The sequence below is a fragment of the Podarcis vaucheri genome (assembly GCF_965113315.1).
Source record: "Podarcis vaucheri genome assembly, chromosome: 1".
NCBI lineage: Eukaryota > Metazoa > Chordata > Lepidosauria > Squamata > Lacertidae > Podarcis > Podarcis vaucheri.
Window position 1 is genome coordinate 119177214 of NC_138759.1, and position 20969 is coordinate 119198182.

General features: G+C 43.9%; 1 protein-coding gene across 3 annotated transcripts in view; it reads left to right on the plus strand.

Annotated features, from left to right (window-relative positions):
• CHN1 (chimerin 1) overlaps positions 1–20969 on the plus strand; it is a 110174-nt gene that overhangs the window by 41738 nt on the left and 47467 nt on the right. For 2 of the 3 annotated variants that reach the window (XM_082198443.1, XM_082198444.1), the window contains one exon: positions 821–934. In XM_082198443.1, coding sequence (XP_082054569.1) covers positions 821–934 — 114 coding nt within the window. Of the gene's footprint in view, positions 1–820; positions 935–19666; positions 19753–20969 lie in introns of those variants that run through there. The other variant, XM_082198445.1, reaches the window with a different exon arrangement.

The window sequence follows — 20969 nt, forward strand, 5'->3', positions numbered from 1 at the left end:
CGTATGCTCCTACTTGCCAGAAATACACGAGTGAACACTGACGATCTCATTGAGGGAACTGTCAGCGTTCACTGGGTGTGCCTCTGAAACTTTGGATGTTCATATTATTCATCTAGGATTGTCAGTGTTCAGATGTGAATATTGACATTTGCCACATGCAGCATTCGCTGCATTGATGTTTGCCAGGATGACTTTCACTGTGATGTGTGTATTTAGGGGGGGAAACTTGCCATGGCAATAATGGTACATTATAGTAGAGGTGTTTCCATTGGGTCAATAGACAGAAAGCAAATACATTGGAGGGAGAGATGGGTTGTGCCGATGACTGGGGGAAATGTATGTAAATTATGTGTACAGAGATGATTGTTCGAATTTAAGATCTGTCCTTAGGGTCTTGGCATGCTGTCGGTCTGGCTCATTGTTGAGAAGGATATGCAACCTTAATGTCAAATGAGAAGCTATGTAAGATAAGATTTACACCTCTCCGTAAATCAAGCTGATAAGTGCTCCTTATGAACAGAATTTACTTGGCCTATAGGGTGGCAATGTCCCTAGGCTTTATTTATAGATAAAAAAAGAAGTTGATAACTAAGAACTACCAGCTGAAAATGATCACGCCAGCTGCATGCTAAGTAGAGAAATTAACATAACTGTATTCAGGGCTGACTTTGAGTGTGCTGCGTGTTTCTTGAAAGTAAAGGAAGGATGCTATTTTTGTATTTTAAAATGAAAAAGCGCTGAGGGCTTGTGTTTTTCTGGTGAGCGTTTCTCTCGAAACAGCTCTTTTATTGTGCTGATGAAGATGGGCTTTGTTTTTCAGGTTCCATGGGAGGATATCGAGAGAAGAAGCAGATCAATTATTGAGCGTAGCAGAGGGAAGTTATCTTATTCGTGAAAGCCAACGGCAACCTGGAACGTACACTTTGGCTTTGAGGTTGGTAATTAATATTTCATTTTGAGGCTATTAGAATATTTATGAATACTCTTGAGGGGAATATTAGGATTAGCTCTTTTCCATTTTTATTTATGAATCTTCTTGAAATAAAGGTTTAACTGAATTATATTTTTGTGGCCTAGTTCTACCTTCAAAGTCCTTCAACTTAACAGGCAATTGAAATATTGGGGCATTGTAAACTTAGAAATGCTTATTTTAAATCTTCTCACTTTACCTCTCTCCCTGTTCTACTTTCGATACTTGTCCTCTCCTGTTATCTCCCTCGCTCTACCAAAAGTTTAAATTGAAAGCTGCTGGAATTGTAAACAGAGGCCTTTCTTAACACCACCCACTTGCATTATTCTGCAGATCACAGTGTGTGTAGGTGATGGTTTTTAAAATGCACATTTGTAGTGGTTGTTATTTTTAAAGAGAAGAATAACAAATAGGCTGTTTGGTCCATCAGGGTCATCTCTCAATGTATGAGAGCCTTTCAGTGGCTTTTTGATACAGTCTTAATATCTAGACAAAATCATGTCCATCTTGCATGTCTATGGAACAGCTTAATAGCACTTTCCATTTGATGCTGCAGCACTAAGCTAGAAGTGCAGGAGTTTACGTAACTCCCACTGCCAACACCACCAGCAGTTACAAGATAGTGTGGGACATGGGTAGGCAAACTAAGGCCCTGGAGCCGGAGCCGGCCCAATCACCTTCTAAATCCGGCCCGCAGATTTAGCGTATTTTTACATGAGTAGAATGTGTGCTTTTATTTAAAATGCATCTCTGGGTTATTTGTGGGGCATAGGAATTTGTTCATATATATTTTTTCAAAATATAGTCCGGCCCCCCACAAGGTCTGAAGGATAGTGGACCAGCCCTCTGCTGAAAAAGTTTGCTGACCCCTGGAGAACACACACTGACTCTTGTTCAGGTTCCCAAGCGAGAAGCCTTCCAATTAAGTTTATGGTTTTATTCAGCTGTAATGCAGACGAGTGAGAAGCCAGTGCAAATGAGGACTGGTTTTATCTATGCAAAAGTCAGTGTGCATTAAAAGATATAGTTAAGCATCAACCAATTATAAAATAGCTAGTGCCATCTTTATAACTGGTCCACTGTGGTCAGTGGACTAGGGGGACTTGACTAGTCTCCTGAATGTTCCTGGTAAATTAAGAGTATTGAAGTATCAAAGCTTGGCACCTCCTTCCCAAAGCCCGGAAAACTTATGCCAGGTGTAGGGAAGTAGGCACGATGCTGCATGTGTGCAGTGACAGGACATTGCAATGACACTGTTTTTCCATATGAAAAATTTCACCGCACACCTCTGAACGGGTCAAAGTTTTGAAAATTTGAAGCCAGGAACTAACTTTATTCAACTTGTTCACCAGTCTAGCTGTTGTATGCTTTTGGCTTGTATAGTCTTCTGTTATGAATAAATCATCTTTGTCATCATTGCCACCCGCACAACTTGAAACTTGCTGTGATGAAACCATTGCTTGCTGATAGAACTGCCATCTTAAATTATCCTCAACCAAATTTTCAAACTTGTCAAAACCCAGTAATGTGAACTTCCTTACACTAAATTGCCTCAACCTTTCATGTACGTGTTCTGCCCTTGAAAAAACAAGGCTACTTGGGTTGTTTGTCTAATGCAGAAGTCGCTATCGTGGAACCCTCCAGATACTGTTGGACTACAATTCCCAGTATCCCTGACTGTTGGCCATGCTGGCTGGGGCTGGTGGGAGCTGGAGTCCGTCTGCTGGCCATCATGCTGGCTGTGCCTGGTGTTATCCAACATTCTTTCTGACGCATAGGCCTGGGTGACCTGTTTCTGTCCTCCCAGTCTCTGCAGCCGGAGACACAACTGCAGGCACATGAATACAGCTAACATAGACTAGTACAATAGACGACGTGTTCTGCACAAATGGATTTCGGTAATCGTTCTGGATCCTGGTCATAGTTCTTTTTTCTTCTTACTGTCTTTCTGAGGTTGAGGATTTAGGGATTTGGTGCGTGGTTAGGTTCAAGGCAACTGTCACGTTTTTCTATTGGGCTTAGCTGCATTTCCCTGAGCAGAAGCCTCTCGGGTTTGGCTGGGCTCCCTGGTTTATCCAGCCTCTGTGCCAGTTTTAACTGACGTGTTGTCCTCTCCATGAAGTTACTAGCAAATCAAAGAGTGTTTCAGTCAGAGACATTCTGGCCACGTGTCAAGATTAGGATCCATGTGGGGAGAGCTTATTAAACACTGGGGAAGAGTTTCTGTGCATTGCAGGAGAATACGTAAATGGTTTCAACCTCTGCGTGAACAAATATGACATAATCAGGGTGGTCTTCCAGTGTTGTGTGTAAACCATCTGGGAAGAGACGCTCTCATTCTGCATTCTGTAGGACATTCACACTGAGCTGATGGAATTTGGTATCCAGCAACATCTGCAGGGTTACTGCTCCGGTGCACTTCTAAAGTTTTGGATTACCAAACATCTACAGCGCACTATTAGAGGAAGGCTCTGCTTAATGATGCTAATTGTATGAACTGATTATGTTGGAAAGCATCGCATCTGAGGTTACAGAAAGGTCTGTGATGGTCCATTCATATAGGCATGTCATCACTTGATGTCATAGCTGTCCACTACTGTGTGAAGCAACTTTTAAGAGCGCATGGAATTCTTCAGCAGGCAAGTTCATGTGGAAAGGGCTCACTAAAAGTTGGAAGTTTAAAAACCACTGTTGAGGTTATTTCTGATCTTCGCTTCCAGCAAGATCAGTGGATTTTATTGATACTTACCAGAATTTGGGCTCATTCTGGTATGGTGAACTTTTTAAAAGTTGACTGACAAATAGAAATAAGGCAAATAGATCTCTTATCTTTCTAGGCAGGTACATGGGAACGGTAGAAATTGTTCTGGAGTTTCTCAACAAGGTCTTTGTTGACAGATGGAGAACCTTTCTCAGCAAGGTTACCACACAGAATAAATGAGTCACAGGCCTTAGTACCAAGCTTTTGACTCATTTCAAGCATTTGAAGCCCTGTATAAACTGGCTATTGTGTCGTGAGCAGGCATAAGCAACAGCCTGTTTCAGCAAATGTGCTTCACTTAGACTGTGCACACATAACCAACTTGAAAGGTCACTCTTTTTCTCAATCCAGATCAAACCTGGTTCGAGGGAAAACACACCCAAATGCAGCATTTCATAAGAAATGACAGGATAGATATGGATTATGGGGTGTTAAAGGTAAAGGGACCCCTGACCATTAGGTCCAGTCGTCACCGACTGTGGGGTTGCGGCGCTCATCTCGCTTTATTGGCCAAGGGAGCCGGCGTACAGCTTCCGGGTCATGTGGCCAGCACGACTAGGCTGCTTCTGGCGAACCAGAGCAGCACACGGAAATGCCGTTTACTTTCCCGCTGGAGCAGTACCTATTTATCTACTTTCACTTTGACATGCTTTTGAACTGCTAGGTGGGCAGGAGCTGGGACCAAACAACAGGAGCTCACCCCATCGCGGGGATTCGAACTGCCGACCTTCTGATCTGATCGGCAAGTCTAGGCTCTGTGACTTAACCCACAGCGCCACCCGCGTCCCATATGGGGGTGTTAACTACCCTTTTTTCATGCTTGGTGTACTAGGTCACTGATTAATTATTTCCTTATAAGCGGCACATATTATTATAAAGACCAGAATCATAAGCTGACAGTTAATCTATGTGGTAAAAAATAATAGGAACGTGCAAAAAAGCTGAACTGTGAAGTATTTGGGGTACCTCCTCTTCCTGTCATTTTTAAAACATGATTTCTGAAAGTAAGATTTATAAAGTTTTTGGTGCCCTTGTTTCCCCCCCTCAAAGCATATGTGAATCAGTTATGAGTTACTTAGCAACTGGAAGGTTGTCTTTGACTCTCACTAGACCTTCTCTGTCAGTTGTTACATAATAGCTTTTGTAGATGTTAATATTTTCCTTCCGCGGTGCATCAAGGTCTCGTTTTCTTACAACTCACCCTGTGCAGTTAGATGTGTTGTAAATCAGTTGATTTTCAGTGGCCTTGATCATACCTTAATCCTGCATACATCTGAGCCATTAAAATATTTTTTTCTAATTTTGTTTCGAGTTTGCACTGAACCTGTCAATGCAGTCTTTTTATTGTTTGTTAACTCGTTAGGTTTGTCTGTTTTATAGCACATGTTATAGACAGCCACAGCGGCCAGTGAATATATATATTCAAAGAAATATGATGGGTGATATTTTGGTGTTGCTGGGGGGTTATCTGTATAATACTGGTGTTGGTGTTCTATTTGCCTTACATAACTTAATGCTTTATTGTGTTTGTTATATCGGAGCCTATTCTGAGATTATTTTTAATGAAGAGTGGGCCGGAACTCTGCTAAATAAATAATATGTGATGTGATATCCACACAAGTCTCTTAACACATATGACTAGGAAGGAATTCTACAGTGCTTTCCCTTTTATGGTCTTTCAGAGTTCCTAACTTTTCCCTGTCTTGTTTCCTCTATTTCCATGGTTAGAAACTAGATACAGGAGACCATCAACTTGACCCAGAGTGAAATGGAGAATAGTATGCGCTAAGTGTATCTCTGGGGAGGGCATGAATGCAACAGCCGCTCATAAATTTTGGGTGCTAGTAGTGGCCTTTTAGGTTAGCATTTTGAAGTCTAGAATGCCATGGCAACCAAGAAAAGCACTCCTTGTGGATGATTCATCTCGTAAGATAAGAAAGCTGTGTCAAACCTGGATGCAAGCATTTATACCTTTTCATAACCTCAGGATATATTATGCTGCTGTGTGTTGCGCTTGACTGTTCGAAATATTCAGTTCCTGGTGGGGTTTAAGCACACATGCTCCAAAGCCCCCTGAAGTTTGCATCGACTACTGCGGACTTCAGGCACAACAGGGTGGTATATGGTTTATATTCCTATTCTTTAATTTATGGCTGTGTGTTGCAGAGGTGCTTTTGCATTTTTAGTTCATACATGAATAGTGTGCTTTTACATTTCCCCCAAAAAACATTAAATTGGAGCATTGTTGTCTGTATCCCAGAAGCAACGTTTATTGTTGTGCATTGCGAAGAGGCAAGGCAAAAAAGTAAATTCGCTTGTTTCAGTCTATAAAGCCTGTGGTGGCTTGGGCCATGTGCACACCAGTTGCTGCCTCATCCTCTTTTATGTCATTGCAAGTCCGTCAATACTATATCTGTGCTTAGTCTGTACGTGAAGTGCTCACCCTATTCCCAGTGGCTGACCAACAGTTATGGATTTTTTGTAGAAGCCAAAGCTTACACATATATATCTTCTTGAAATGCTGTATGCCATTTCTTCTGAGAGCTGGCATTTACCGGTAGTTACTGGTATGGCGTTACTTTGATATATGGTTGGCTTGATAGATTGTTTTATATTTAAGTCAAGTGGATTCTTGGCATCGTCATTGAGCTAGATCAAAGGGGTACAGTGGTCAGCTGAATCCAGTCAAGGCAGAAAATCTGCCTTTTGCAGTTCCCCCTTGCAGTTAGAAGCAAAATAGTAAGCTCAAGGTTGTATTTCAGGAAGCAGCATTTACTGGCATTGGTGGACAACTGTGGTAGGATTCTGTTGCAGTCTATTGTGTTGATGGCATTTGCTCTGTGGCTCATTGGTCTCAATCCAGTGTTTAATAGACTGGATTATTGGCTTCGAAGTGAATGCCCATGGAACTGAGGAGAGTGGATTTTTGTCAAAAGAGAATAGAACTTGGGAGATGCGTTGAAATTAATGCAAACTGTTTATTAATATTAGTTTAAGAGCACTGTTCTTAGTTCTCTGCATCCAGAAGCAGCAAAGTTTATCAAAGAGGCGCAGGGTGGGGACTCTGGCCAGAACAGATTATTGCATTTTTATCCAGATCGCAGCTGAGGGGATATAAGGGTAATAGAATACATTGCAATGTGAATTAGAATTTCCTTACAGCTGAAAGGAACAGGAAATCCCTAATTAATTCCAGAAGGTGTTAAAAGCTACCTTTAAAGTAAGCTAAACAGTAGGGCCTGCTTAACGGCAAGACCTATAACAGATGATGACAATAATAAGACATCGTCCCCCGTGTCAGTTTGGTAGTGAGAGCCTTGTTTAATTAGGACAAAGATAATAAGGAAAGCGAGGAGGAATTGTACCGGCGGTAGGCGTTGGAAGTGCAGGAACACACTCTGTTCTTTTGAGATCATAGCTGCTGCTGCTGCTGCTGCTGTTGCTACATGATGTTTAGCTGGTTACCATAGTTTCCTTTCCTGCAAAGCCTATTGTTGCATTATCAGAAATACCGGGGGGGGGGGGGGGAATAAGGCGCCTGCAACATGAAATGGCAAAACTAATTTGACTCGGAACTTAACTTGAAGATTACGGAGCAATTTTAAAGACATTTGGATAGACGGGGTGCAATGAAGGTCAAATTTGTCTGGAGAGAGATTAAGAGAGAGATTTCCTTGGGATTCATTTCCATTCCGGGAGCTTCCTGTCAGCTGAGATCCCCGTGTGACATGGGGTAGTTGCAAACGGTGGAGTCACTGGTGAAATAGGAGCTGTCAGCTGAACAATAGGAGTCCTAACTAGAAACAATATGGACTATGTGCCATAGGAGCCAACTCCTAGGGTCCAAGGACCCTTTGGCTATCCCAATAAAACATTTGAGGGGCTTCGCCCACACCCCAAAGTTAATGGGGACTGCCATTCAAATGGTATGCATTGGGCTTACATCCCCCCCCCCCCAGTATTTTATTCAAGTTGGTGTAAGAGCTATGGCAAGCATGGTGCAAGAAATGCTACTAAGACTTCAGGTTGAAATCTGAGCCCAGGAGGTGAACACCCTGAAAGACAAGGAACTATAGACTAGCTAAGTAGCAAGCGAAGGAAAAGAGGACTAGAAAAGAAAAAAGAGGCATAGGGTTGAGGGAAGGAGGATAAGGATGTGGAGGGAATGCTGGGTCCAAGAACAGGAGTTGCTGCACACCAGGCATAGGCAAACTCGGCCCTCCAGATGTTTTGGGACTACAATTCCCATCATCCCTGTTAGCTAGGGATGATGGGAGTTGTAGTCCCAAAACATCTGGAGGGCCGAGTTTGCCTATGCCTGCTGCACGCTATGGTGGTAGTGGAGGAAAATGGTGATGATGTGTGGGTCCTGTGGATTGGATACCAAAGGAAGAAGAGATCATAAGCTGCTAGGGATCTCTCTCTCGCTATAGATGATAGATAGATAGATAGATAGATAGATAGATAGATAGATAGATAGATAGATAGATAGATAGATAGATAGATATGATAGATAGATAGATAGATAGATAGATAGATAGATAGATAGATAGATAGATAGATATTCTAATGCAGCTACCACATAGCCTAGCTGATAATAATAATAATAATAATAATTTATTATTTATACCCCGCCCATCTGGCTGGGCCTCCCCAGCCACTCTGGGCGGCTTCCATAAAAACCAAAAATACAATAAAATATCACACGTTAAAAACTTCCCTGAACAGGGCTGCCTTAAGATGTCTCCTGAATGTCAGGTAGTTGTTTATCGCCTTGACATCTGCTGGAAGGGTGTTCCACAGGGCGGGCGCCACTACCGAGAAGGCCCTCTGCCTGGTTCCCTGTAGCTTTGCTTCTCGCAATGAGGGAACCGCCAGAAGGCCCTCGGCGCTGGACCTCAGCGTCCGGGCAGAATGATGGGGGTGGAGACGCTCCTTCAGGTATACTGGACCGAGGCCGTTTAGGGCTTTAAAGGTCAGCACCAACACTTTGAATTGTGCTCGGAAACGTACTGGGAGCCAATGCAGGTCTTTCAAGACCGGTGTTATATGGTCTCAGCGGCCGCTCCCAGTCACCAGTCTAGCTGCCGCATTCTGGATTAGTTGTAGTTTCCGAGTCACCTTCAAAGGTAGCCCCACGTAGAGTGCATTGCAGTAGTCCAAGCGGGAGATAACCAGAGCATGCACCACTCTCGCGAGACAGTCCGCAGGCAGATAGGGTCTCAGCCTATGTACCAGATGGAGCTGGTAAACAGCTGCCCTGGACACAGATTTGACCTGTGCCTCCATGGACAGCTGTGAGTCCAAAATGACTCCCAGGCTGCGCACCTGGTCCTTCAGGGGCACAGTTACCCCATTCAGGACCAGGGAATCCTCCACACCTGCCCGCCTTCTGTCCCCCAAGAACAGTACTTCTGTCTTGTCAGGATTCAACCTCAATCTGTTAGCCGCCATCCATCCTCCAACCGCCTCCAGACACTCACACAGGACCTTCACCGCCTTCACTGGTTCTGATTTAAAAGAGAGGTAGAGCTGAGGATACAGCTTTTGGATTTGTACGTCAGGTGATTACTACTAATCCTTTTAGGCCTTAGCGCTGCAATAGTATCCATGGAAAATTCCTGGCTTACGTGAGCTATGAAAACAGAAGAGTCAGGCTTGCTCACATTATCAGGTTCAAACTCATTCTACAGCAAACAGCCTATTAGAATGGGATGGTGTGGAATTCAGTGTTTGGAGCATGTGCAACGTACGTGTACCTGTGTAAACTGCCTTGTTGGATCAGACTAAGAAGGTCTGTCTAATCCTGCCCCGAGGAGATTACAATCTTTAATTTGACACAGGGAGGGAAACAGAGGAAGTCCAGGGTGTATCCTGAGTCCTGCTGCGAGACATAAGCCAGGGTCTGTGAGTTTAGACTTTGGCATTCCCGGACCTTTCCCATCTGTAACCTCTTCCTCTCTTTTTGCAATAGGGTAATTAAGGTGATTCTATTAGAATTCCCAAGTGAATGTCAAGCAGGGAGGGAGGGGGGAAGAGATGGAGTGGAATTCTGGTGGAGACGGAAGGTTGGAGGAGGCTTAGAAAGGGAGAGTGAATGTTGGGGTGGGGGGAGGTTGTTGAGAGTTGGTTGAGAGTGGTGGGTTCTAGAAGGGGGGCACTTGGTGGGGGACATGAAGCTGGGCTGGGCAGCTCTTCATGATCAGTAGTCCAGTAGTAGGATCTAGGTGCCCATCAGTGACCACGAGAAGGAACTCTGAAGGTAGGAGCAGCTCCGAGACCCAGAGGAGATGAGTGGCACAGAAATATTATTATTATTATTATTGTCACCCGTCACTGGTGCATGTGGCTTGGCTCCCTGGCTGGACTTGTCCACAGATGTTGAAAGCTTGGCAGGTCCTCAGCTGTGGTCCCCAGATTATATTTTCTGTTGTGAATATCTGGTTGCTTACAGAGTTGAACCGTATGGCGTTTCCATGCCTCTATTCTCTTTACTCCAAGGCTGCGTTCACATCACACCTTGAAATCACGGGGTCATTCCATTAAAATGGCAACATACACACTCATCGATCCTAAACACGTTCTAGATCTTTTAAAAGAGAATCCCCCAAAGTTTCAGGATCCTGCTCCTGTGTGGAATGGGTTTTAACAGGAAGGAACGTATACATTAATTGAAATTTATCCCTCCAGATATCCACAAATGTGAGCTGAACAGAGTTTTAAAATCCCCTCCTTGGCAGCAAAACCAAAAGCTTAGGAGTTAGGCTGCGAAACCTTATTTGGAGCAAGTCCGCTTCAGAAAGCATCAGGCAACAAGCTGAGAAGTTTAAAAATAAGCCTTATTTTATTATTATCATGCATTAATTCACAGCAACAGTAGCAGTAAAAACTATGCAGGCAAAATACTGTTCTGGATTTGCAGGGGACACCCCTAAACCTGGAGATTAATAAATGGTAGGATTTTGAGGATTTGAAGTATTGAAGGGAAGACTGGAGGTCAGTGGGAAAGTGCAGGCTCCAGTTTCTTTCCAAGCCAGGGCCTCACCTGGGATAGAGACAGGAACATGCCAAAAGGGGTTAATGGCCCATCAGAGAGCCAGGGAGAGATGCCTTGGACTCCAGGGCTGCCCTGCTGTGGAGGAAAAGCCCCTCTTGACAGGACCCTGCTGTCAGATGCGATTCCCTCCATGCAGACGGAAAGTCGCAATAGGAGAATAAAGCATATTTCTTGGAGCTACGACCGTTTCCGCCGTGACTCTGTTCTCCCAAGAATCATGGACCCTGGATGAGTGCCTGGACCCCCTGGCGTTGGTTATGTAAATGTCAGTTTTGTTACACCCAACTTTTGTGTTTTTTTAAAAAAATGATATTTATTAAAGGTTTAGAAATTACAAAAAAGACAACAAAAAATTTAACAGGACATACATTACAATACATAAAAAGAAAAACATAGTAAAACAATACAACAATACAACAAAAAGAAACAATAAATCACACATCCCAATATTCCATACCTTTACCTTTCATTTGCTTGTTTCATCGACCTCCTCGCACCTCCCTTTTTTGTATTCTAGTTCAATTAATTGTTTCAGCAAATTCTTTCCATCTTTCTCAATTTTTGTTCTATAATTTATCTTAACGGTCTAACCTTAAATTTTTCATTTTGGCCCATTATCAATCAGCTTTTACTTAATTCTTTATTACATTTCTGCTAAAACCATATAACTTCATTCCAGCATCCTTCTAACATTCATTAATTTTGCAAAGTTTTTGTAAATATACTTTAAATTTTTTCCAATCTTCTTCCACTGACTCTTCTCCCTGGTCTCGGATTCTGCCAGTCATTTCCGCCAGTTCCATGTAGTCCATCAGCTTCATCTGCCATTCTTCCCTGGTGGGTAGATCTTGTGTCTTCCAGTACTTTGCGATAAGTATTCTTGCTGCTGTTGTGGCGTACATAAAAAAAAATCCTATCTTTCCTTGGCACCAATTGGCCAACCATGCCCAGGAGAAAGGCCTCTGGTTTCTTCAGGAAGGTATATTTAAATACCTTTTTCATTTCATTATAGATCATCTCCCAGAATGCCTTAATCTTTGGGCATGTCCACCAAAGGTGAAAGAATGTGCCTTCAGTTTCATTACATTTCCAACCTTTCTTATCGGGCAGATGATAGATATTTGCAAGCTTGACTGGTGTTATGTACCACCTATAGATCATTTTCATTAAATTCTCTTTTAAGGCATTACATGCTGTAAACTTCATACCAGTGGTCCATAACTGTTCCCAGTCAGCCATCATAATATTATGTCCAACATCTTGTGCCCATTTAATCATAGCAGATTTCACCGTTTCATCTTGAGTATTCCATTTCAACAGCAAGTTATACATTCTTGACAAATTCTTAACTTTAGGGTCTAACAATTCTGTTTCCAATTTTGTTTTTTCTACCTGGAAGCCTAATTTTTTTGTCCAAATTATATGCCTCCATTATTTGATAACAATGGAGCCAATCTCGTACTCTGTTTTTTAATTTTTCAAAGCTCTGCAATTTTAATCTGTCACCCTCTTTGTTACACCCAACTTTTGTAACAAAACTGACATTTACATAACCAATGGCAGGCACATGCGGAAGAGGCATGTCTGCGTCCAACACGGGTCCAAGGAAGAGAGAGGCGAACACGAAGTGCAATATGTTCCTTTCTCTCCAGGAGAGCAGGGAAAAGGACCTCACACAGAGCCCTCTCTGCCAATTGCATTTGTAAGGTCCAAGCCCCTGCACTGCAGCTTTGCAGACTTAGCCCCTTTTCATGCTGCAGGAGCCCCAGATGGATGGTGTGTACACAGCTTTGGTTTTAAGGGAAAGGCCTCTAGCAGGCTTAAGCTTGCACAGGGCAGAAGCGTAGCAATGTTTATTTTGTGTTATTTCTTTGCACCATCGTTGTGTGTGACCCTTGAGAAAGAGGTTCCTGCCCTTGAGGGGGCTTACAATCTTTAATTTGACACAGGTAGGGAACCGAGGAAGGCTGAGGTCCAGGGTGGATCCTGAGTCCTGCTGCGAGACATAAGCCAGGGTCTCTGAGTTTAGACTTTGGGATTCCCGGACATTTCCTATCTGTATCTTCTTCCTCTGCTTTTATTTTCCTTTCTGTCTGTAGCTCCTAAGACAGGTAGGCCGCAGAGACTCCTGTGGCTCCGTGAAATTGTCAGAAAAATGCCCTGGGGGTGCCTGCAAGCCCACAAATATCTGAGCGTCTTCCAGTATGCACAGCACTGGAAAAGGCATTTCCCTTCTTCTCCAGGGCACTCAGCGACGTATACCAGCTGGTATATGCACATTTAATCTTCTGGCAAAACACAGCAAAAGAGCTGGACATTGTAGATCTAATTTATTTATTTACACACTATGTGCAGACAAAGGCATAATGGCGTCCGTTCTCTCCAGCTCCGAGAGAACAAACAGAACAAGTAAAAGTGAAAGTACATTACAGCGGAAGAAATAAGTCTGTCTTCCGTTTCTCACGCTCTTCTCAGACAGGTATGTGATTTACAACAATCTCATCTGCAGCATCTGAGAAATGAAAGAAGGGGAGGACGCCACGTGTAAAAATGGTATTTTGGAAGTTGTGGTATGTTAATTCCATGGGGAATCCATTCCCCTCATGTGCCAAGAGGTCATGGCGCCAACAGGGCTGGAATGGGGGGAGCGGGCCCGTCTCGCTCCAGCCCCTCGTGCCCCTCCTTTCGAGCCAGGGGTCTGGCCGTCGTGTGCCCATGCAGGAGCAGCAAGCATCAGCAGCCAGTGGTGACATGGGCATGGGCAGCAGGGCAAGGGGTGCTTGTTCTGCTAGTCTAGCCTTCTGTTTCCAACAGTAGCCAGTCAGATGCCTCTGCAAGTTTCCAAGCAGGGCATAAAAGACATGCTGATTTTGTGTGTAGGGAGACAACAACTTCCTTTGTCTCTCCCCCCCCCCCCCATTGAGATGCAGGGTCCTCTTTCCCAGAAAAGGCACAGGCAGGTTGTAGGCACCAGGAATGTTTTGTGTGTTTTTTTAAGTAATGCTCTGTGAATTAAACAAGAAACTAAAAGGTAAAGGGACCCCTGACCATTAGGTCCAGTCATGGCCGACTCTGGGGCTGCGGTGCTCATCTCGCTTTATTGGCTGAAGGAGCCGGCGTACAGCTTCCGGGTCCTGTGGCCAGCATGACTAAGCCACTTCTGGCAAGCCAGAGCAGCGCACGGAAATGCCTTTTACCTTCCCGCTGGAGAGGTACCTATTTATCTACTTGCACTTTGACGTGTTTTCGAACTGCTAGGTTGGCAGGAGCAGGGACCGAGCAACAGGAGCTCACCCCATCACGGGGATTCGAACCGCCAACCTTCTGATCGGCAAACCCTAGGCTCTGTGGTTTAACCCACAGCGCCACTCGCGTCCCTAAACAAGAAACTAGAAAGCAATAAATTGAACAATGCATTCTGAAGTGATAAGAGGAATGCAAAAAAGAAAAAGTTGATAGTATAGGAATGAACAGTGAAGAGACTCAAAAAGAAATTTGAGAGTTTTAGGATGAAACTGTTAAAAAAATAAAGTAAAAGATTGATTAGATTAAAGGGATTAACTAAGAGTTCAGGTGACTGGACCAAATTCTTTAAAAGCTAGAACTGCTTGGTTCCTTCCTTGGAGAGAAGAGGGGAAAGAGAGAGGGTGGTTCGCATTGTCCAGAACCATGTGCATCTTTACTTCCAGTGGGCCAGTGGGCCATATCACAAGATATTTTAAAACAAGAAGTTTTAGGTGCAATTCAGCAGGAAAGAGCTTGCAAGAATATCATTTTAGCAGGTTCTTGTACTTCCCGCCAGTGTGTCTCATAACGGCACATCTGGCATAATCTACAGTAGGCCTGAAAAGCAAGATGAGCGCCGCACCCCATGGTCGCCTTTGACTGGATTTAACCGTCCAGGGGTCCTTTACCTTTTTTTACAGCAGGGAAGCTGCCAAACTGGCCAAAGATGAATGAAAGCTGGAACAGCCTAGATGGGAAACTGTGGCCCTCCAGATCTTGTTAGACTAAGGACTCCCATCACCCACTGCCTGATGTTGATGGGAGTTGAGTCCAACAACATCTGGAGGGCCACAGTTTCCCATCTAGGCTGTTCCAGCATTCATTCATATTTGGCCAGTTTAGACTAGAGTACCTAAAAAAACACATGGGGATCACATAGGGTGGAGCAGCCCTGGAACAAAAATAAAAGATGATAGTTGCCAACGCCCCTAGTATTGGGAATCCTGTGCTAGGCCATAAGTCTTCAGAAGCTCCTGTTCAATGCTCTGTGATGTGATCCCGAAAAGCTTAGTTTTGCCTCTCTTTGTTTCCAATGTTCCTTAATAATTTCCTAGCATTGGGGGCCGCTTGGGATATTCGAGAAACAAGGCTATATGCCCTAAAGGTAGTTCTGCTGGCTGGCTGCTTTTGTTTGGGGGTTTTTTAAGTGCACACCTACAAATGTAAGGTGCAAAAACAATGAACCTTTTTCCTGAACGGTGCTCTACTTGTTAGGCAGCATCTGCCTGTGAATGTGCACAAAGTCCAGGGTTGCTGCTGTGTAATTTGTGAAATGGCCCTGAGGAAGGGAATGTTCCTTCATCCTGTATTGCCGGTGCAGTTTTTACTCTAGGCAGCTAGGAGCTAGTTCTCTAGCTTGCATTGATCATAATAACCTAGAGTTAATTAATTACCTGGACCATTCTTTCCTCCCCCAGACTGTTATCTCTCTTTCTTCCCGTATGGTTCTTGCTATGTTCCCGTTCTCCTTGCCGCCGCCACTGCCTCCTCCAACAATCTGTCCTCTATTATCAGTTCTCTGTTCCCTTGGCCAGAAATCCCAGATTACCCTTAGCTGTTCTGTTAGCAACAGACTTCCACCTGCTCTTGTATCTTCGGCAATTGTTGGCAAGATACTCAGAGGCAGGGTGTAATGCATTTTAATAGTGAGGAAATAATTCCTGCTGAGATTCTTGTCCCGTTCAGAACGGGGAGCATTGCGAAGGGAAACACTGTCAATGCACAGTGTTAAATCTTGATAAGCATTTAGAGGAATGAGCTCACTGGAGTTAATGTGTAGCAATGCATTCTGTACTGCCATCTGATAACAGGGAACTGGCTATTTTATTCCTCTTTTTCATGCTTTCCACACTCACATAAGGGTGATTATGCTGTTCTTGCCTGTAAACCACAACTGAACTTGTATGTAGCACTAAGGCGAAAATTTGAACATTCTACACTGGAACATTCTCCTCACCTCCTCCCCCCACGCCCTCCATCAGATCTCCCAGTTCCCCCAATCCCCTGAAACAGATATCGTGATGGCACAGGGTATGTCCAGGGGGAAGAGAGGGGGGAAGTCCCATTGCAGTAGCAGAAGTTGTTCTGTTCACAAAATTACTTATTTGAATGCCCCCTATTTTCTCAGTGCTGTGGTTTTCCATTGTTTCCCAGTGAAATTTGGGGTTTTTACAACCTCACTGTAGATGTAAAAGGTAAAGGTAAAGGGACCGCTGACCATTAGGTCCAGTCGTGGCCGACTCTGGGGTTGCGGCGCTCATCTCGCTTTAATGGCCGAGGGAGCCGGCATACAGCTTCCGGGTCATGTGGCCAGCATGACTAAGCCGCTTCTGGCGAACCAGAGCAGCGCACGGAAACGCTGTTTACCTTCCCGCCGGAGTAGTACCTATTTATCTACTTGCACTTTGGCGTGCTTTCGAACTGCTAGGTTGGGAGGAGCAGGGGCCGAACAACAGGAGCTCACCCCGTCGCAGGGATTCGAACCGCCAACCTTCTGATCGGCAAGTCTTAGGCTCTGTGGTTTAACCCACAGCGCCACCCGCGTCCCTCGCTGTAGATGTAAATATGCTCAATTCAGCCAAAGTACAGTCATACCTTGTGTTGTGTTAGGTTCATGTTGTGTCTTTTCAGCTTGCGAACACGACAAACCCGGAATTATACTTCCAGGTTTCGCCCCATGTGCAGAAGCGTTCTGCGCGCTTCGCACATGCACAGAAGTGCTCTATCGCGCTCCACGCTTGCGCAGAAGCGCCACTCTAGTTGCAGTCTTTTCAGGGTGTGAGCGGCACCCTGGAACGGATCGTGTCCGCAACTAGAGGTACCGCTGTACCAAGAATTGCATAACTAAGAAGCAGAGCACAAGCTGTTGCTGCCGCAAGTGTGTTGGCAAAAGCAGTTCCCTGCAGCACATATTACATCAGGGAGCCAAGCTGAATAGGGAAGACTCTGGCAACAGAGGCCCAGCATTTCACCCTTTGTGCCGTCGGGGCAACTCTCAGGTTTGTTGTTTACTCTGCTGTAGTGCCACTCAGAAAATGGGCAGAGTTGAGATGCTTTCACCTCATCAGCCCAACCAGACCAGCTGAGCTGGGAAGGTAACAGGGGAGGGTTTGACCTTACATAACTGGCTTCAGGCTTGGTTCCAGGATCTGAGCAACTCCCTGCTAGAGTTTGCTATACGGACTCCTATGCTATGCCTCCCGTTGGACTGCCACCCTTTCGAGCCTGGCCATCTGCCAGCCCTGACTGCACACCTGCCTCTGTCCCCTCTGGAATTTATGCAACACTCTGGAAATTTGGCCCCACCTGGCAGATGCACTTGGTCTCTTGCCCTTGCAGCAGACCACTTGGGACACCTGACCCCACACGGCCCTAATAATAGCACAGCCAGTGTGGCGCGGCGGTTAGAGTGCTGGACTAGGACCTGGGAGGCCAGGGTTCAAATCCTCCCTTGGCCATGAAGCTCATTGTGTGACCTGGGGCTAGTCACTGCCTCTCAGCCTAACCTACCGCACAGGGTGGCTGTGCTGATTAAAGGAGGAGGGGGAGAACCATGTTCCTTCTCGGGGGAGGAAAGGTGGGGTATAAATGCAGTAAATAAAAGATGAAATAAATAACTGGTATAGCAGGGAAGTCGTTTTTACAGTAGCATCTTAATTACATTCTTCTGCCCTAACTCTGCACACCTAATAAGGATTTTGAATGTGTGGATGACATCAGTGGAGAGAGAAATAAAGAAATTGCCTTTGGCAAATTTTCCAATATGGTGTTCATATTTCTGTGAATAAATTTGAAACTTAATACTAGCATAAATGAGAACTAGGCCCGTTTTTTTGTTTGTTTTTTACCTAAATAACTGAACTTTGATTTTTGTGCCATATATTTCCCTCACTCCATGGAAAGACACTTTGATACTTCATTCGTGCTTTGAATGATTGCATAACTGAATAGAATACCAGTGGCTTGAAAGGGAATCAAAAAACAGAAATGCTAAAGAAAAAGAAAAAGTGTGTGCCGTTCTCTTTGGGAGAATAGTAGCTGTTGTGTTGCTGATTTATTGCCTTTTGCATGAGTCTCCCAGGCAAATTTGCAAACATCCTATTAAAAGCAGTTCCAGAAAGCTACTGGATATGTTTACAAATAACTCAGAATGAACACCTAAGTCAGAGACCTTTTCATTCAGCGGAAAAAACTTGTTCAAACAAAAACATCTTCAGTTGTTCCCAGAAAGCACAGAGAGTGGACATCCACAAAATAGGAGCAACCACACTGAAAGTTGAAGAAACAAAACTGGATTTCCTGTTTACATCATACTTAACACTTTATAGGCATACGTGCATGTGGGATGATTATCATTATTTGCATGCTCACTAAGTGGAATCTCCCTTGTTTACAGTGTTTTGCTCAGTATTGTTTAAAAGAAAAATATAGAACCGACAAGCAATATTAATTGGTACATTATTTTCCTTTCTCTGCAAATTCAAAAGTTTATGGGTATCACACTCTGAAATAATTTTATGAGCAAATACCACGAAGCAGTAATTAAAACCTCCTACTTCATATTTTGTTTATGCAACCCTGGTCAAGAGAATTAATGGGGTAAATAAATTTGGTGAAGCTACCTATTTTTATTAGCAGCATAACACTTGTTTAACACTTCTTGTCAGCTCTAAGCTAACAACAACATTTCACTGACTGTTTTCCAGTTAAGAATTTGATTGGAAAACTGATCATATAATCCCATTTCATTTCCGTTTAACTTTCTATTTTCTCGCTCTCTCCCTCTCCCCTTCTCCCTGTGAGTTTAGGGGGATGGTGTAGGAAGAAAAATTATATTTGAAATAGCTGTATTAATTCAGATAATCAGTAGTCAACCTTTTTGATCAACAGGAGAGCCAGACATCTGCTGTCTAAAATATTCAACAGTATTTTAAAAAATACTAATGGAAAGCTCCTTTCCTAAATCACTTATGTGAAAATGAGCAAGTGAAGACAAATTTTAGAAATAGCATAGCAATCCAAATCAGATTATAACATAAAATACATGACTCAAATGTGGTGGTTCACATATAGATAACACAGTTCACACACAAGAACCTGCTGTTGGGGAGAAAGAAATCTACCACACTTCTTCACTAGTGATGGGTGACAAATGCCAACATTTTGGTGGTTGAAGTGCAAATTTATGGGATTTAGACCTCTCAGAGCCTTTCTGAATTGGGCTGACCCTGTGGAAACAGCCAAGTTAGAGTCAAAATGGCCTGAAATACAGCCCTGCTAAGTGCCCTACGTACTGTGCCTTCCTTTCTTATAATTTCCTAGCTTTTCCTGATGACATATTTCTAGACCAGAGGTCCTCAACCTTTTGGTGCTTATGGGCAGATTTGGGAATACCACATAAAGGGTGGTGCTACTGAAAATAACGAATTAATTTAGTCATGTTCATTAATTTCAGTGAGTCTGTTCTGAGCCGAATGTTAGTTGAATACCACCCATAGTCTATAAATACGACTTCCTCCTTTGCCAGGATCCATGGGAAATTAATTACCACCAAAAAACCCCTGGGAATTTGATTTCTTGTGGTTCCTAATTGGCTCTGGACATTGCCATGCATGCTTCCAACAGTGTTTTGGGCCTGCCAGAAGCCCCACTGAGTCCTCTTGTCACTGCTGCTACTAGGTAAGTTTGGAATGGGAAGGTAGTGATGTCGAAGGCTCACAGCACTGGCTGGGTTAGGAAGCCCTGTTGTGACACCAACAGGAACAGAATTGCTTCTCAGTTTTGATTAGTGCCTTTAATCAAAACAATCAGTCTAAAAATAAAACAATTTGGGAAACCCAGCCAAATGGGCGGGGGTATAAATAATAAAAATATTATTATTATTGTTAGCCATTCCAAGTAAGGCTATGGGAAATCTGCTCTTAACTAATTTCCAGTTGCATGTGTGAAGTGGGTGGCACACTAAACTTTTCTGTATGGTTTGTGCCCTTGGTCATTTGCAAATCTGAGAGTGTTTAGGAGCTCAAATCTCCTTGACATGTTTTGAGCACTCCGGGAGTTTTCAGGTATATGCAAACTGCTAAGCTTCCTAAGCAACTGGGCTCCTTGGATAAGCTAATGTATACAGCGCTTGAATGTTTTGACACTTGAGCACTCACAGCCAGTGAATAAAAACACTGGGCGCTTTCAGATGGGAGTTTATTATGCAATCTTGGCAGTTTGGTATATGCAAGTTTTATGCGGGGTCCATTCGATGTCATCAAAATGGCAGTCCATACTTTTGTTACGTTTAATCTGGATTTTTCCACCCTTGGAGAATCCAGTTAATAAAAAGAGCCTATTATATACCCTAGTGATATATGGAAGTGAGAGCTGGACCATAAAGAAGGCTGATCGCCAAAGAATAGATTCTTTTGGATTATGGTGCTGGAGGAGACTCTTGAGAGTCCCATGGACGGCAAGAAGATCAAACCTATCCATTCTGAAGGAAATCAGCCCTGAGTGCTCCCTGGAAGGACAGATCCTGAAGCTGAGGCTCCAATACTTTGGCCACCTCATGAGAAGAAAAGACTCCCTGGAAAAGACCCTGATGTTGGGAAAGATGGAGGGCACAAGGAGAAGGGGACGACAGAGGACGAGATGGTTGGACAGTGTTCTCGAAGCTACCAGCATGAGTTTGACCAAACTGCGGGAGGCAGTGGAAGACAGGAGTGCCTGGCGTGCTCTGGTCCATGGGGTCACGAAGAGTCGGACATGACTAAACGACTAAACAACAACAACAACAACAACATTAACATTATATATCCACATGGAAGCATGTTAGCACAAAAATTCCATATTTTGGGGTGGTGTGTCACATGTGGTTTTGGTTAGTACTCTCAGTTACCAATACCCCC